We start from the raw sequence: 16633 nt of genomic DNA on the forward strand, positions 1-16633 counted from the left end.
GAAGAACTGATTTTACTAGCCTCAAGAGGTCTTTTCTTCTTGATTTCCTACTTACTATTAATTTGAAAATTAGTCAAGTCCTTGTAGCAACATCTTTTATTGAGGGTGAAAGGTGTTGGAGTGATTCATCATTTTTTTTATTTGATTGTTTATAGAGACAGGATATAGATTTCATACAGTAAGTGCTCTGAAAAATAGAAACATAATACTTTAATTTCTCTTAATTGAATAGGCTTACTAAAAATTAAGATTATTTCACATACTAAAGTAAGACATAGTCCTTATAGGAATATAAGATTCAGGGTTCTTTATCTTTTGATTCTGTAATTTTGAAAGAAAAAATTAGAGGCCAGAATATTTAGCAAGTACATTTTCGTATAACGAATTTGCCATGTATTTGGTTGTGGCTCAGTTTGTAACTTAATATATATGTATTGAACATATTTTCAGTTTTTAAATTTTTGATTTCTAAAATCTTTCATTAAAAATATTGCTAACGTAAAATTGACATATTCTAGGATCAAGACACGCTTAATTCTATGTAAGTCCCTTGGTTAGGAAAGAAGTTCTAAATCATCTTTTAGTTCTAAAACATCATCTCTCTATTTCTCTTGCATTTCACATATGATGGCAGCTAGCATCTTGCATTCTTGAATGCTGTGGCAGCTTGTATTTACTTCGTGTTCATCACTATCAAAATGTAATTTATCCTTTAAATTGTTTTTTTGAAAAGGATAGTAGAAACTTCATTCTATTGATGCTTTTTACATTCTTATCATAATAAAGTTTCTTTTAAAAGTTAGCTTTGGCAGTCATTGTTTTCTAAATCTTATGTGTGTGTGTAAAATAATTTTAGTTCCAGCAAGTTCGTGAGCAGATGGAGGCAGAGATAGCTCACTTGAAGCAGGAAAATGGCATACTGAGAGATGCTGTCAGCAACACGACAAATCAACTGGAAAGCAAGTATGTTTCCAAATGGTTTATTTCTAATTGAATGGCAGAGTATTTTCATTAAATGGCAGAGTATTTTCATGAATCATCAATATGGTATTTGATAGTAATTGATTAGACTTGTTTTTTAAATTTTTTAAAATGAATAATTTTCAAAAACAGTTCTCTTGCTGTGTGCAGAACTTCTTCCGCTAAACTGTATGATGAATGCTAGTGCTACCACTGGATTAGTCTGTACGTTTATGAGACTGAATTTACAAATTTTAAGCCATTTATTCCCTTTTATAGTATTATTCTGAAGAGCATCTGGCATGTTAGTTGAAAAAGCATATTCTTGAGTTCTACCCCCTGAAGTGGGGGCTCTGAAGTGGGGCCCAGGAAGCTGCATATTAAGACACATTTCTTATGATGGTGATGTGGTTGGCTCTGGGCCGTGCTTTGAGAAACGGTGCCCCAGAGAAGACTAGTAGCATGATTACTAGAATAAATACTGACTGGTCGATTTGAATAAAATTTCAGATACCAATTTGGGAATGACAATGTTGATTCATGCCCATGAGTGTGGTCATCCATTTTTCTTGATTATTTTCAAGTGATTTTAGAATTTGTATAATTATCAGAATGATACAGAGATTATACTCAACCAAAGTTCATTATTAGTATGTAGTCTCTATAACAGCATTCCTTTTCAGTTGGCTGTAAGTGGAATTACTAACTCAGCAAAATTAATGTAAAATGTTTTGTTTATCTCTTCTTTATATGTGTTTGTGATAATGGAAGGTTCCTAACCCAGTTGCTGTTTTCAGGCAGTCTGCTGAATTAAATAAACTGCGCCAGGATTATGCCAGGTTGGTGAATGAGCTGACTGAGAAAACAGGAAAGCTACAGCAGGAGGAAGTCCAGAAAAAGAATGCTGAGCAAGCAGTTACTCAATTAAAGGTGACGTATTCCAACCTTTATCATTTCATAAATAATGTAGATATTCAATGACCTAAATGGGGATATAAGTTTGAGAAATGTAGTTTGAGGCTTAATGGGACCTGTGGCCTAAGTGCTCTGCCTGTATAGAAGTTTGCGCACTAATGAAAGAATCGAATATTGGCTTGAGTTTGAAGTTAAAGACTGTTTGAAGATATGAAAAATGAAATTAGCTGATTGGCACGTATAAACAGAATTTCAGCTTATATATGGAGATTCCGGTCTAGATGTGTAAGGCAGAAATCATGTAGTTAAAATTACCTTCAGCATCGCTTACCATCCGTGACTTGGATTTCTCAGTAAGTTCGGTAGAGCCTATTTTTATTCCAGTATAGGAATAGATGATTTTCCTTTGCTTGAGCACGAGACCAAGGAATGGTCCAGTTGCTTTCACTTGAACCATGGTGTACACAAATCACACATTGTTTCTTTAGGCACCAAATTGGTACTGGGTACCATGAGATGCTCATACTGAGAAGAGATGCATGAGGTTGCTCAGGCTAATTGAGAGAGGATAGATTCATTTCTCTTATACTTTATAGCAGATGCACATTGGGTAGAATGTTGAGTAGAATTGTCTGTTCCTCCTTTTACTGGGGAGAGGATTTGTTGAACGTGTAGTTCAGTTGGTATAAGTTAAATGTATTAGATTCCTGCCTAGGTCATTGATAACAACCATACCTTGATTCCAGTTTCAGAACAGTAGGGGTTAAAAGGGCTTTAAGAGTAATTGAATCTGGAAAATAGTATGATTTTTGTTTTCTTGAAGTTTTCATGGATCCCCATGGGAGATTGATATAATTGTCCTTTCTTTTATTTACTGTTTGTCATGCTGGTGCGTGTATGGCTGGCATTTATAAATATAGAATTTTGTTCTTGGGGCCAGCCCAGTGGTGCAGCGGTTAAGTGTGCACGTTCTGCTTTGGCGGCCCGGGGTTCACAGGTTCGGACATGGCATTGCTTGGCACGCCATGCTGTGGTAGGCGTCCCACATATAAAGTGGAGGAAGATGGGCATGGATGTTAGCTCAGGGCCAGTCTTCCTCAGCGAAAAGTGGAGGATTGGCAGCAGTTAGTTCAGGGCTAATCTTCCTCCAAAAAAAAAAGAATTTGTTCTCTATGGGTATGGATAAGTAGATAAATGACAGTGAAGATTATAGTCATAATTGAAGTGGTGTGCTGTACCTCAAAGTATGAATTTTAGGTACTTACTGAGATTTAGCAATAAAGATACCACCCTGTCTTTTGAAAACCTATCAGCTGAAGGCAGATTAATGGAAAATAGATCATAGCTAAGTGGATTAGATATATACATAGTAGTAGCTACATTGATCCACCAGCACAGATATTGAGTTTCTGAAATAATTTGGTAAATCCTGTATATTGGAGGGTAGAATGGCTGTCGCTGATAGTATCTGCGTATTCTCAGGCCGGTCGTATCTACCTGTCTTATTAAAGCATAGGAAAGTAGTTGTTGGAATAAGCTGTTTTATGACACAACAGTAAAGGTGGAGGATGCTGCTATTTTCCTTTTTTTTACTTGAAATCTTGTGTTTTTGCTGACGTATTCTTTCTCCAGGTTCAACTACAAGAAGCTGAGAGAAGGTGGGAAGAAGTTCAGAGCTATATCAGGAAGAGAACAGCGGAGCATGAGGCAGCACAGCAAGGTAAGAGGAAGGAGGTATTCACGTAAACTTAGCATTTAATTCTGGGTAAGATTTCCCCCCCTCCATATGTGAAGAAAGCATAATTTGGCATTTTGGTTACAGCTCAATAAAAATAGCTTTTACACTTTCAGAGTATCTTTATTTCTTTAACCTTTTTTAGGGTTTTAAAAATAAGCTTTCTCCTAGTTTTCTCTGAAGCATTAAGTTGTGGATGAAATTATTGTCCGTGATAGGCTAATGGGAACCAGGTTATGTGTGTTTTCTTTCTGCAGTTATTCCCTTTGGTTCCTTGAGCAACTCTTCATTTTATTTTTTGTTTCTAAGGAAAGACTCCTTTCCTATATTGTGAAGAGAAAAACAGCAAGAGCATTACCGTTCCAAGTCATTTGCTTAACACTGTTACTTAGTACTAGCTTGCACTGCTTACTCTTAGCGTGATGAATCCATCTGGGAGATTTGTGTGTATTATTAACGTCTCCGCTACTCTCTTTCTCCTTGGGAAGAGGCGGTGAGCGAGCAAAATGGAGTTCCCCATGCTAAGAAGGAGCATACAGTGTTGGCTCTTTAGACCTTTGGTTTCCTCTGATTTCTTTTCCCCCCTAGGTATTTCCCTTTGCTTCAATATCTAAATGAACCCAAGATATTTGAAGACCTTTTTCTTTATATATAAAGTTAAGGTACATTAGCTTATTTTTAAAGTTAATATTTTGTATTTCATCCACAAAGCACACATGAATTTTGCCAAAAGAATTGTCACTAAAAACTATATATAATTATCTATAAAGTGTATAACTATAAAAAGTAAAAGCTCACTCTGACCAGAACACTTTTGCTTTTAGTGTTTTCATAATATTTCTAAATGAGCGTATTTTTTATACTTAGATTGCTGTCTCCTGATGGGCCTCTTGTTACTCTCTCTCACAGGAAATGAGGGCGTAACACTGCCACAGCATTCCTCCCACTGTCCCCCCTTCTCCCGACATGGTTATGCATGCTCTTTGACTGCATCAGTGTTTGTTGTTTACATCGTCATGACGGGGTAGCTCACTGCTGAGCTAAGATAGATAGTAAAACTACAATTCTTTTCTTGAAAAATCTTCTTTAATTTCCTGGATCTAATTATTGCTTTATGTTTTCAACTTGCTTAATCTTTAGTTTATTGTTTAAAATTTCACCAATGTTTAAACTCCCCTTAACCTTCTTCCTTCCCCTAGCCTCTCGACATAGTAGATGCTGGAGAGTCCGTCCAGTTTTCCGGGGATGGCCCTCTGAAGTCTGCAGTCTCCCTGCTCCAGTACTTGTTTCTTTCTAGTTTGGCTCCATAGCTGTCTTCCTGAGATTTTCTTTAGTCTCTTTACCCTGTTTTCTGAATCCTGTGTCACTGCCATCTTTCTTGCTTTCCTCCTTCATTTATAGCATATCTTTTAATAGCTTCATAAGAGTATGCTTTGAAGTACATTTGTTGAGCCTTTGTGTATCTGAAAATGTTTTTATTCTTTCTACCTTCATGCTTGATTGATAGTTTGACTAGATGTAGAGTTCTAGGTTGGAAATAATTTTTCCAACAGAATTTTGAAGGCATTAATTCAGTGTTTTAACTTTTATTGTTACTGGTAAAAAATATTATACTATTCTGAGTTCTAATCGTGGATATTACCATTGTATGTTTAATTTTCAGGAGTTCTTTTTTGAGTTGTGTTCCATTCTGTTATTAGTGTCTTGTTACAGAAGGAACATCTTGCTTTTCTTAAAATACATGATACACATACATGCATATTTTCTCTTTTTCTCTCTATTTGCCTTTCTATGCTTGGTGATGGTGGTCTTCCCCTTTCCCTGTTTTGGACTTGTTTATGTTATGGGGCCAGGAGGCAGCTCTCATGATACCTGGTATTTCCATTTCTTGAGCCTTTCTAGGTTTCTGGAACAATTTCCCCGTGCTCGACTCTGCCAAGTTAGTGATCATCTCTCCGTTCATTTTATCTTAATTTCTCGTGATTTGGAGTTACATTTGTTTTCTGATTTTATCAAAGATGGTTTATGTTTGTTTCTCATTTTCTGTTATTTTTGGGTCATTGCTAAGAAGAGAAGCAGACAGAAAAGTTTTACTTTCTCTTACACCAGGACATTTTCAGCTTTCGGCATCTTTCTGTTTTCTAGGTAGGAGTGTACAGGGAATTTATAAGAAATTCACTAAATAACTTACTAAAAGTATCTTTGAGGAAATAAAGAATGCTTTCAAGAAATGCTACAACAGTTTTAAATATCCATGTACCATTCATGTGACACGTTTGAGTATGTACTGTGTGCCAAGTCTTGGGCACAGCTCTGGATGTAGAGCAGAGGCAATCTCTGATCTCAGAAAGCACACTTTCTGGGAGAGGAGACAGATGAGTACAGTGTGTCTGGTGCTGTGCTAAATGTAAGCATGAGCTGCTCAGGGGGGCCACATGCAGGACAGGAAGCAGAGGAGAGGGTCAAGGAGGGTTTTCTGGAGGAGGTAATGCCTCCACTAGAGGTGAGTAGCAGTAACTAGGCAAAGGGAGCGTTCTTGGTAAAGTGCATTGTTTTATTACAGATCTGCAGAGTAAATTTGTGGCCAAAGAAAATGAAGTACAGAGTCTGCATAGTAAGCTTACAGATACCTTGGTATCAAAACAACAGTTGGAGCAAAGACTAATGCAGTTAATGGAATCGGAGCAAAAAAGGGTGAACAAAGAAGAGGCCCTGCAAATGCAAGTTCAGGTATCTAATTTTCCTTCTTTTTAAAAAATCAAGACGGGCAGTGGTTGGATGTGTCTGTAGAAGAGGAAGCATAGACCACCTTATCCTAGTTCTGGCTTGGTGATGAATGATGATCTTAATCTTCCAGCAGTACCACAGTATGGTGTGTTTGGATATGTGTTGGAAGGTGTCCTCACCCACAGTCTCGTGCTTTCTGTATTAGGTTAGGAACAGCACAGCGTGGTTCATAATTCTGTCTTATGAATTAACTCTTGGAATACAATGCCTAATCACTGTTGGTTAAAAGTATGCCTTTTGGAATCTAAGAATGCCTTTTTAAAAATAAGCAGATGTACTTGTAACTCATTTTGATCAAATACATTGCTATATTTGTTAATAGTACACTTTCCGCCCCCCCCTTCTTTTTGGTTGCTGTTTATCAAAGGATATTTTGGAGCAGAACGAAGCTTTAAAAGCTCAAATTCAACAATTCCATTCACAGATAGCAGCCCAGGTAATGGTGCTTTCTTATTGCTTATCATTACTAATAGCTTCCTAGCCATGTGAAAAATCATCTGAGTGCCTGTTGAGTGCCAAGCACTGGGTTAGTAGTTGGGAGACTAGTCAGTGAATCAGTAGTGATGATCTTGAGCACAAAGCACTCTGAAAATTATGCGCAGTGCTGTGGGAGAACACTTAAGAAAGAAATCCAAATACAACTAATAGGGAGGTGAGTTAGAGAGTTTTTACCATAGGAGGAAGAAATAGCTGCCATCCTGTCACAAAGCAAGAGGAATTGGCCAAGTGGTGTCAAGAATAGTGGTTTATGTATTAAAGGTGTTCACTAAATATTGACCAGCAATAAGGGGAACTTTTATATACCCTCTGGTGATAGCAGTATGTTAACCATAGCTCTCAGATTATATATGCAGAAGGACCATTTTAAAATTTATACTTCCATCTAGTGAATGACGAAAACTTCAAAGTTTTGCATGTGGTGTTGTTAAGACCTGCTATTAAGATAGATAGATAGCCTTTAGAATATGAATAATGTAACATTAAGAAAAAAGAGAAGAAACTTCCAACTTATTTCCATAATATGCGTACCGTGAATTTCAATTCTTCAACTTTAAAATTCTAAAAATTGCTTGTAGAAAAAGTATCAGCCTGGAAGTCACTTTTCTGTGTAAAAAGTAGTTTTAACATGAAAAACTTATTCTCAAGGTTCAGGCAAGTTCAAACTCCCCAAACTTTGAGATTGCAAACATTTTTTTTCAAAATTGCTTTCTTTGTAGAACTATAGTCTAAAAGTAATTGGGAAAGAATGATTTAATGTAGGAAAGGGTGTTTGTGTGTGTGTATGTATGTGTATATGTAAACTATCAACTCAAATTGGATTGAGGTCTTAAGTTATTAGCTGAGAAGTAGCTCTAGGAAATTTAGCAGGAATTAAGTACTTAAAGAATGCTGTAAGTACCTTTTAAAAAGGAGCTGTTACCAAACAACTGAATTATCTTCATCATGAGCTGTACCCTTCCATTATTGGAAGTTGTTATTGAGGAAAGGAAGCACTGGGATGACAATCGCCTTTGTGGCCGTTATTCCTGTGTATTTGCTTGTCAGCTATATGGTTTCCAGGCCTCTTGCCTTGTTTTATTTGAAATGTCTTGTGATATGTAATTCCCTAATGTTGGCTGTTGGTGATCAAATTTGCTTTCAGAATAATAGCTACCATTTATTGAACACGCATCATGAGCCAGATATACTGCCTTAACAACTTTATATACATTAATTTCCTTTAATTTTTAAAGCTCTGTTGTGATGATTATTGTACAACTTTTAAACTTTCTCTTAAATGCTTTTATGTTGACACTGTTTTTCTTTCTTAGACCTCTGCTTCAGTTCTAGCAGAAGAATTACATAAAGTGTAAGCCTGCCTTTCTACACTTCTCTTATAATTGCTTAGTCACCACTAACCTGAGACCTATTAGATTGAATACTTATGATTAACTTTATATTCTAACTTATTCAGAGAATACTCTTAACTAGATTTGGAGCAACTTTGGCTCTTTATTTCCCCCCTCAGGGAGTTGAGTTCCTAAACATTACACATTCTGTGCTTTTATGTCTTCATCATAAAAAGAGGGAAACTTTTTTTCATTTGGACTTCAGCAGTTATGTGGAAGAGGCCATTGTGATTTGAGATTACTGGAAGGAAGTTAGTTTTTGTGTCTAATAAGTAGTTGTGGCTACTCTGTATGTAGCTATATCGTGGTATGCCCAAAACAAAGTTCTGTTTTTTTTGTGTCCTGTATAATTTGCATAGACATGGATCACTTGTTCAGAAGACCTGGAATCTGATTTAGATATTGCCAGGCTTGTCAACTTAAACAAATTACTTAACATATTTGACTTCAAGTTTTAAAATAGGCTTATATATTTTAAGGAGTTGTAGTAATGCATATGACAGTTGTAGCTAAACTGAAGGGGGTTATAGAAATGGAAGGTACAGTTATGTGAGAAATTACTTATGTAAAAATGATCATATTCAAGGCTTTTAATCCTTTGATTTGTGACTTGACTTCCAAGTGTTTATTGAATGTACAAATGTATTTTTTGTTAAAGGATTGCAGAAAAGGATAAGCAGATAAAACAGACTGAAGATTCTTTAGCAAATGAACATGATCATTTAACAAGTAAAGAGGAGGAACTTAAGGTACAGTAATTTTTATAAACAGCTGCAGTATTTTACAGGCATCAAATTACCTTGACCTTGTAGTCAGCGTGAGTGTCTCTGAAGAATGGACAGCGCTCTAGAGTTCATTTGAAAAGTGTCTGTCTCTTTTCTAAACTACAAAATCCTCTTAGCCCTCTAAGATGAGAAGTTTAAAATACTTTTCTCACGTGAGGTAGTTCACGATAATTTGGGAAATATGCTCAATAACAGGAATTGATGGTTTCTCATCCTGATTTAAGAAATTATAATTTGAGATGTTCACTTTGAGACCTTTTCAAGACAGAAGAGTTGCTTTACAAACTTCAAAGTCAACTATATTAGATATTTCTAACACTGTTTTTCCTTCTTGTTCTAGGATATGCAGAATATGAATTTCTTATTAAAAGCTGAAGTGCAGAAATTACAGGCCTTGGCAAATGAACAGGTAGATCTTTATTTACTTTATTTATCAGGTGGATCTGGGCATTTACCTCAGAATTTCAGTTTGCACTTATTTTCATTGGCATTGCAAGCCCTAATTTTCCTCATGTAGACAGTAAATATAATGGTTACTTGTGCGTGGCTGAATGGTGTGTTGCTGAAGGCCTCTTCTGTTTGATCACAACTCTTACAACCCACCTAGATATTACTCTTTTCATGTGGAAATCAATGTTTGATCCACTGAATTGATCACTTTTGAGATATCAGAGAAATCAGTTTAAACACTCTTAATGTACTGATTTGTTTTAGCTTTCTGCCATTTAACCAATAAAGATCTTTTATTAGGATAAAAGTTGATCAGTGATCTGTATAAAATATTGGACAGCGACAAGTATTACAGAAATGTATGATATTGCTTTAACTTTGTTCACTTCGTATATATGAAAATGTAACTTTTTAATATGTAAAAATAAGTGAAAGAGTAGTTTTGAGTGCTTCCTGAGAAATGATGAAATTCTCATCTCATTCCAATCACAGGCTGCTACTGCACATGAACTGGAGAAGATGCAGAAAAGGTGATTAAAGTATTGCTGTACTCTGAGCCGTTCATACACTTATGTTCAAGTATAATCGCAGAAAATATTGCTGCTTAAAACTGAGATTTGTGAGGCTGGCCCGGTGGCCAAGTGGTTAACTTCCCGCGCTCTGCTTTGGCAGCCCAGGGTTTCGCTGGTTCGGATCCTGGGCGCAGACATGGCATCACTCGTCAGGCCATGCTGAGGCGACGTCCCACATGCCACAACTAGAAGGACCCACAACTAAAATATACAACTACGCACTGCGGGGCTTTGGAGAGAAAAAGGAAAAAAAAGATTGGCAACAGTTGTTAGCTCAGGTGCCAATCTAAAAAAAAAAACAGCTGATGGTTGTGCACATAATTAGTGTAAACTTTCTGAATATATGAAGTATTTTAATTGTTTTTTTCTTCATAGTGTTCATATTAAGGAAGATAAAATAAGATTGCTTGAAGAGCAGCTGCAATGTGAAATTTCAAACAAAATGGAAGAATTTAAGGTGTGTGATTAAGTTTGTCAACTCAGCTGTCTGAACAGCCTTGTGTAGTTTTTAGTTGAAGTGAATCTAGAAATACTACTTTTTTATGCAATCACTCTGAAATAGCGTTTTTATAGTTTATTTGAGGGCTTATACAAACAATGAATTTTATCATAGACTTTTTACCTAGATTATCTTAACATATCTGTTCTTTTAGTAGACTTTTGAAATTTGCTTTGCCCCAACCTTGTCTCTACAGTTTTCAGTTGGTACTTTGAGATGGTTTTCTCTGCCCCATTGTTAATGCAGTGCTAGTTTCTGGTCATAGCCAACCAGCTTGAGTATTGTAAAGCATTCTGATGGCCACTGTGCACCTCTGTGTGCAGTAAGATTTGCATTTGTTTTTCTTTTTTGCTTTTATTTAGTAGGAAGCCTGTAAGTACTCACTTAGGAAAGCAGGATTTCCCAGAATCCGTTGGCACAAACTGCTCAACTCTTTGAAATACACCTGAAGCAGTTCTAAACACAGTGTTAACACTGTTTTGGGATAAACCCCATGACTGAATTAGGGGGCTGAGTAGAAACTGGTTTTAAGATCATTGTACACATACTTTATACTACTACTGTATTCCTCTACTCCGGAAATCTGTTCATTGAAACTGTGAAAAATGGAGCCACGTGAGATTTGTCTTCTTATGTCAATATATAATCCAGCTGTCACTTTATGAGTACTTAAAGCAATGATATGGGTTTGCTTTTTTCAAAAACCATTCAAATGATTGCTTGTTGCCTTTTCTTAATAAAACAGTAAATTGAGATTCTTTCTTCCAGATTCTAAATGACCAAAACAAAGCATTACAATTAGAAGTTCAGAAGCTGCAGACTCTTGTTTCTGAACAGGTAAGGCTTTCTATGAATTACAAGGTAGAAATATCCAATATATAACAAGATCTGGTTCTTCTTAGATAGTAATGAACTCATTTTGAGAAGTTTTGCTTAAGTGTAGATATGTCTTTTAATTGCCTTTCTATTCCTCTTGTGCTTATCAAGTATCTAAATTAAGGAAAACAGAATTTTTCTTCCCTGAGAGGAATCTAATGTTAACTTGTTTATTAAGTACGTTCCAAAAAAAAGTGTAATAGGATATATAAAAAGATTTAGGTCTTTTTGATATATTTGGCCCTCAGGATAAAATTTGTTAGACTTTTGGAGCCTGACTTTTTTTCTGTAGGCAGCGTGGTTTCTTAAAAAGAATATGGGTTTGAAACCTACTACCAGCACTTAAAAGCAGAGTGATGTTGATCACATTACTTACCCTTTCTGAGATCTCTCATTCCAAGCTTTCACACTGAGATTTTATTTACATCATCAGTTTGTCAGGCTTACATGGGGAAGTTTATGTATAATGCTTAGCCTTGTGCTTTGCATATAGCATCTTAAACCTTAATTCTTTTCCCTTAGAATTTGTACTTTTTCCATTTCATCTCCACCCGCTGCTGCCATCAGTCTTTTTTCTATATTTATAGCAAGCCGTCAAAACTATAGCAGCCTGAATAAGCATGGCTCCATAGATGAGAGCCCCAGGTGATGTCCATTCCATGGCTAATCCTAAGAGTTGCTTTCATACTCCTCTCCTGCACAACTCTTCAAATTCCAGTTTTTAAAAATATTCTAGAACTCTTGATATTAGATGACATATTAGAAGCTTTGCATGTTTCTCTAAAACTTAAATTTTTGGAATGTAGTTTTTATTAGAAGCTGAAATGTAAGTTACTGCAAATGATACCACTTCCTTTAGCAGATGCATGCTTTCTTTTTTATTTTAAAATTAACATTTATGCAGGTACTGAATTGGTGTAAGTAGATGTGCCAAATACCTTGGAAGTATTTTGTTAACATATGTTCACTTGTTGAGAAATAATCCACTTACGATATTAAGTGCTTTGCGTAATCTTTATTACTTTTTTTGGTGAGGAAGATTGGTCCTGAGCTAATGTCTATTGCCAGTCTTCCTCTTTTTGCTTGAGGAAGATTGTCCTTGAGCTAATATCTGTGCTAGTCTTCCTCCAGTGTTTGTATGTAGGATGCTGCCACAGCATGGCTTGATGAATAGTGTGTAGGTCTGTGCCTGGGACCCAAACCCACAAACCCTGGGCTGCTGAAGTTGAGCGTACAAACTTCACCACCACGCTGCTGGGCTGGCCCCTCTTTATTACTTTTTATATGCCTTACCCTAGCTAACTAAAGGTAATAGAGGAGAAAATGCTGAACAGGTGATATTTAGTACAGAGATGTGACTTTATGCCACTGTAATCCTAAAATGGTTATTTAAGTCTTGTTCTTAAATCTCATTCTTATTTCTCTTTGTTGTGGTATAGCTTATAAGAGATATGACAGTTTATCAATTGTAAGATTTTTTTTCTCCCCCTCAATTTATCATCTCTAAAGTCTGGATGTATCTTAGAGTCTCTGGTTACAGTTTAGTTGGCAGCATTTTTAATTTTTAATGTTACATAAAATACCAATTGTGAGATGCAACATTGATGACTTGAATTAGATAAAATATGATCAATGTTTTTTGGTTGTATTAATTCTTACCCAGAAAAGCAGAATGTAGTTTTTGTGAGTTGGTTATCAGAGATTCTGGAATACCTATTTCAATATATAAAGTTCTAAACTTTCTAAAATTAACTTCATGGGAGGTAAAACAAATGACCAGAAACTGTTCTAGAATTCCAGTATTAAAGGTGCTGGTAACTCTTACCTAGGTTTAAACAGAAAACCTGAGTCTTTAAAAATCTTGTAACTTTTGTTCTGTACTAAAAATGGTATTCTCCATCATTACACAAAAGTAAAATCACTAACCTTAAATTTTTATTTTCCTTAAAGATAACATGATGCCCTAAGAATTGCCGTTCTAATATCTCATATAAAATTCCCTATCATTGGCATGGGAGATCATACTAAAAAAAATCCTGTAATTCTTGCCTTTTGAGTCAGCCTTCTAACTACTATAAGGTTTCTGTGTACTTTTAGGTATTCTGTTAAGATAATTTTTAGCATGAGATGGGTTTTTCTTATGAAGACTAGTTTAATGAAGAACTGTCCACAGAACAAAATTTCATAGCCAGATTTTTTTGATTTATTTAAAAGAATTATTTGATAAGAGGAGAAATTCATTTGGTGCTAATTTAAGATTTGCTCTTTGGTAATTCTTAGAATTTTTCTTGTTGTTCTAAAAGCTCTTTTTTTTTCTGGTAGTAGAAAACATGACTGTGATGTTATGTTTTTTTTTTTTTTAAAGATTTTATTTTTTTCCTTTTTCTCCCCAAAGCCCCCAGTACATAGTTGTGTGTTCTTTGTTGTGGGTCCCTCTAGTTGTGGCATGTGGGACGCTGCCCCAGTGTGGTTCGATGAGCAGTGCCATGTCCGCGCCCAGGATTCGAACCAACGAAACACGGGGCCGCCTGCTGCGGAGCGCACGAACTTAACCACTCGGCCACGGGGCCAGCCCCTGTGATGTTATGTTTTTGATTGTAGTTGTGACTTACCTTTCTCATCTTGACAGACCAAAGAACCATCTCCTTTGCTTTTTCTCTGGTCATTTTTATTGCTAGTGAAAGAAGACATAAAGATTAGTATAATTTTAACTTCTTTCATTTCCACCTTTTTTTAACCTCTTCCTACCCAGCAGTCAGAATTCCAAATGACAGTTGAGAGAGAAACAGTTTAGTTATGTAAAAAAAATTCAGTCCTTTTGCCCCATGGATTTTTATCCTGGAGGAAAAGATTGAGCTTATTGAAGCAGAAACCAGTAATGGTGCCAAGCTGTTGTTTCTTCAGGTGTAGAAAGCAGAAAGGCAACAGATACCAGGTAAGGATAACCTTTTTATAAATTAAAGGAGGGCAGCCTCCATTTGGAGATAGGCCTGGGGATAGATGATGTAAATAAGTCAGATACTAAGATCTCATTTATTCAGAATAAAATAAAATTTCCTTGGGGGAAGAGTTCTGAGATATCTTGTTTGTTTGAACTTCTTGACTTTTTTAGCAAAGGAGCAGCATGACTTCTTATTCTAATAGATTTTTAAAATTCAATGATCAAGATTATTAAGTAAAAACTATAGGAGTAGGAAGTTTTTTCTATTTGCCCTGTTGCCTGGTTGCATTTTATTGCAGAAGCATTCATTATTGTATAATATGTGGTTTTGAAAATCATCTAGGGAGAAAAAAATTGGATTGGATTAGACCAATAATATATAAAGTAAAAATGTTGGATAGATACTAAGCTGGGTCAGTTTTGTGCAATTTCATATTTGATGAGCAGTTGACCAAGAGTATTTGTAAACTGTGACCTTGTTAAAGGAAACTGAGTTCATTAAATATTTACTAATTGAGTATATGCTAGATACTGTGCTACATGCTGAGGCTACAGAGATGAAAAAGACTTGGTTCCTGCCCTCAAGAATATGGCTCAGTGTGGAGAGGGATGCATAACAGAGCAGGGTGATGAATAAAATTCTTGAACTGCGTGTACAGGTTTAGAGGAAGAGATAATGAATTCTATCAGGAGAGCGAAGGTCAAGAGGTGCCGCAGAAAGAGGGGTTCAGCTAAACCTGATTTTGAAACATGGCCGTAAATTTGCCAAACAGCTAAGGGGCAATCCAGGTTGAGGGGATACAGTGCTGAAAGTCATGGCAGGGGCCGGCCCTATGGCCAAGTGGTTGAGTTCGTGGGCTCTGCTTTGGCGGCCTGGGGTTTTGCCGGTTCGCATCCTGAGCGTGGACCAGGCCATGCTGAGGCAGCATCCCACATAGCAGAGCCAGAAGGACCTGCAGCTAGAATATACAACTAAGAACTCGGGGGCTTTGGCGAGAAGAAGAAGAAAAATCAAGATTGGCCTCAGATGTTAGCTCAGGTGCCAATCTTTAAAAAAAAAAAGTCATGGCAATGTGTGGCAAAATTGGCATATTTGGAGCATTTTGATATATTGCAGAAGTGCAAATTATGACGCATAAGGAGTAGGGAAAGATTTACCAGAGCCTAATCGTGAAGGACTTTCTATGCTGTATTAAGGACCATGAACTTGATCTAGCATGTGGGTAATCCACTCAGGGTATTGTAAGAATGAATAAGCATTTTGTCTAGAATTTTAGATCACTCTGGTGTCCAATGAGGTGTCTGAACTTATGTTGGGGGGTGTATGTAGGTCTAAAGATAGAATACAACTAAATGATTAAAATGCAGCTAACTTGGACTTAATAGTGTAGTCTTTTTTTATTGAGATACAGTTGACATATAACATGTTAGTTTCAGATGTACAGCATAATGATTTGACATTTGTATATATTGTGAAATGAACACCACAATAAGTCCATCACCATACATAGTTATAAATTTTGTATTAAGTTTTTGTGTGAGATGGCATTCAGCAAAAATAGAGATGGACAAAAACCATCTTGATGAAAGCTTTATAAATTATTGCGTGATTTATTTTTCACAGTTTATAAACCTGATTTAGTATACTTTTGACAGCTCTTATCTGCTTTCTGATGGTAGGAAAATTTTTTCCCATTGGAAAGGTTTTCCTCTACCCCTCACAAAATAATTCTTACGGCCTAGAGGCGCAGGGAGAATAATTAGGATATTGTGGTATTTGAGATGAGTAGAGTTGAGGACCTAACTTAAGGCATTGAAGAAAAGGGGATTAACTTTAGAAATATGTAAGAAGTGGAATTTTAGGACTTGGATTTGGAAATGGAAAAATTAATAGTATTTGTGAAAAATAGTTGTGGTAAAATTGGAAACAACTGAGAAACCAGGAAAATTAGGAAAGAGCAGGTAGGGTATAAGACGGTTGGAAGAGAATGTTCAAAGGAAAAAAACCCCACACCCGTTTTATCAGGCTGCTTAGCTGCCTGAAGGCCTGGGAATGCTGAGGAGGAGGCCCCACTTTTGAATGCAATAAATAATGACATTGGGGTCTTTTGTGTATACGGAGGGGTGTGGGAGGGAGCGATCAAAGGCAGGGCTCAGCTTACATGTGATGTTTTAATGTTTTGCAAGGGGAATGTGTTCATGTGTTGCAATTTACAGTCAGTGT

At 36.3% G+C, this 16633-nt stretch overlaps 1 protein-coding gene across 23 annotated transcripts in view; it reads left to right on the top strand.

Moving 5' to 3' along the window:
* Window positions 1-16633, top strand: part of KTN1 (kinectin 1) — a 101348-nt gene that overhangs the window by 49111 nt on the left and 35604 nt on the right. For all 23 annotated transcript variants that reach the window (XM_070594193.1, XM_070594201.1, XM_070594204.1 and 20 more), the window contains 11 exons: window positions 857-963; window positions 1758-1890; window positions 3508-3595; window positions 6174-6340; window positions 6765-6833; window positions 8209-8246; window positions 8945-9035; window positions 9412-9480; window positions 10014-10051; window positions 10469-10550; window positions 11361-11429. In XM_070594193.1, the coding sequence (XP_070450294.1) occupies window positions 857-963; window positions 1758-1890; window positions 3508-3595; window positions 6174-6340; window positions 6765-6833; window positions 8209-8246; window positions 8945-9035; window positions 9412-9480; window positions 10014-10051; window positions 10469-10550; window positions 11361-11429 (951 nt within the window). The remainder of the gene's footprint in view (window positions 1-856; window positions 964-1757; window positions 1891-3507; window positions 3596-6173; window positions 6341-6764; window positions 6834-8208; window positions 8247-8944; window positions 9036-9411; window positions 9481-10013; window positions 10052-10468; window positions 10551-11360; window positions 11430-16633) is intronic.

Source organism: Equus przewalskii, chromosome 25 (assembly GCF_037783145.1).
Source record: "Equus przewalskii isolate Varuska chromosome 25, EquPr2, whole genome shotgun sequence".
NCBI classification, from domain to species: Eukaryota; Metazoa; Chordata; class Mammalia; order Perissodactyla; family Equidae; genus Equus; species Equus przewalskii.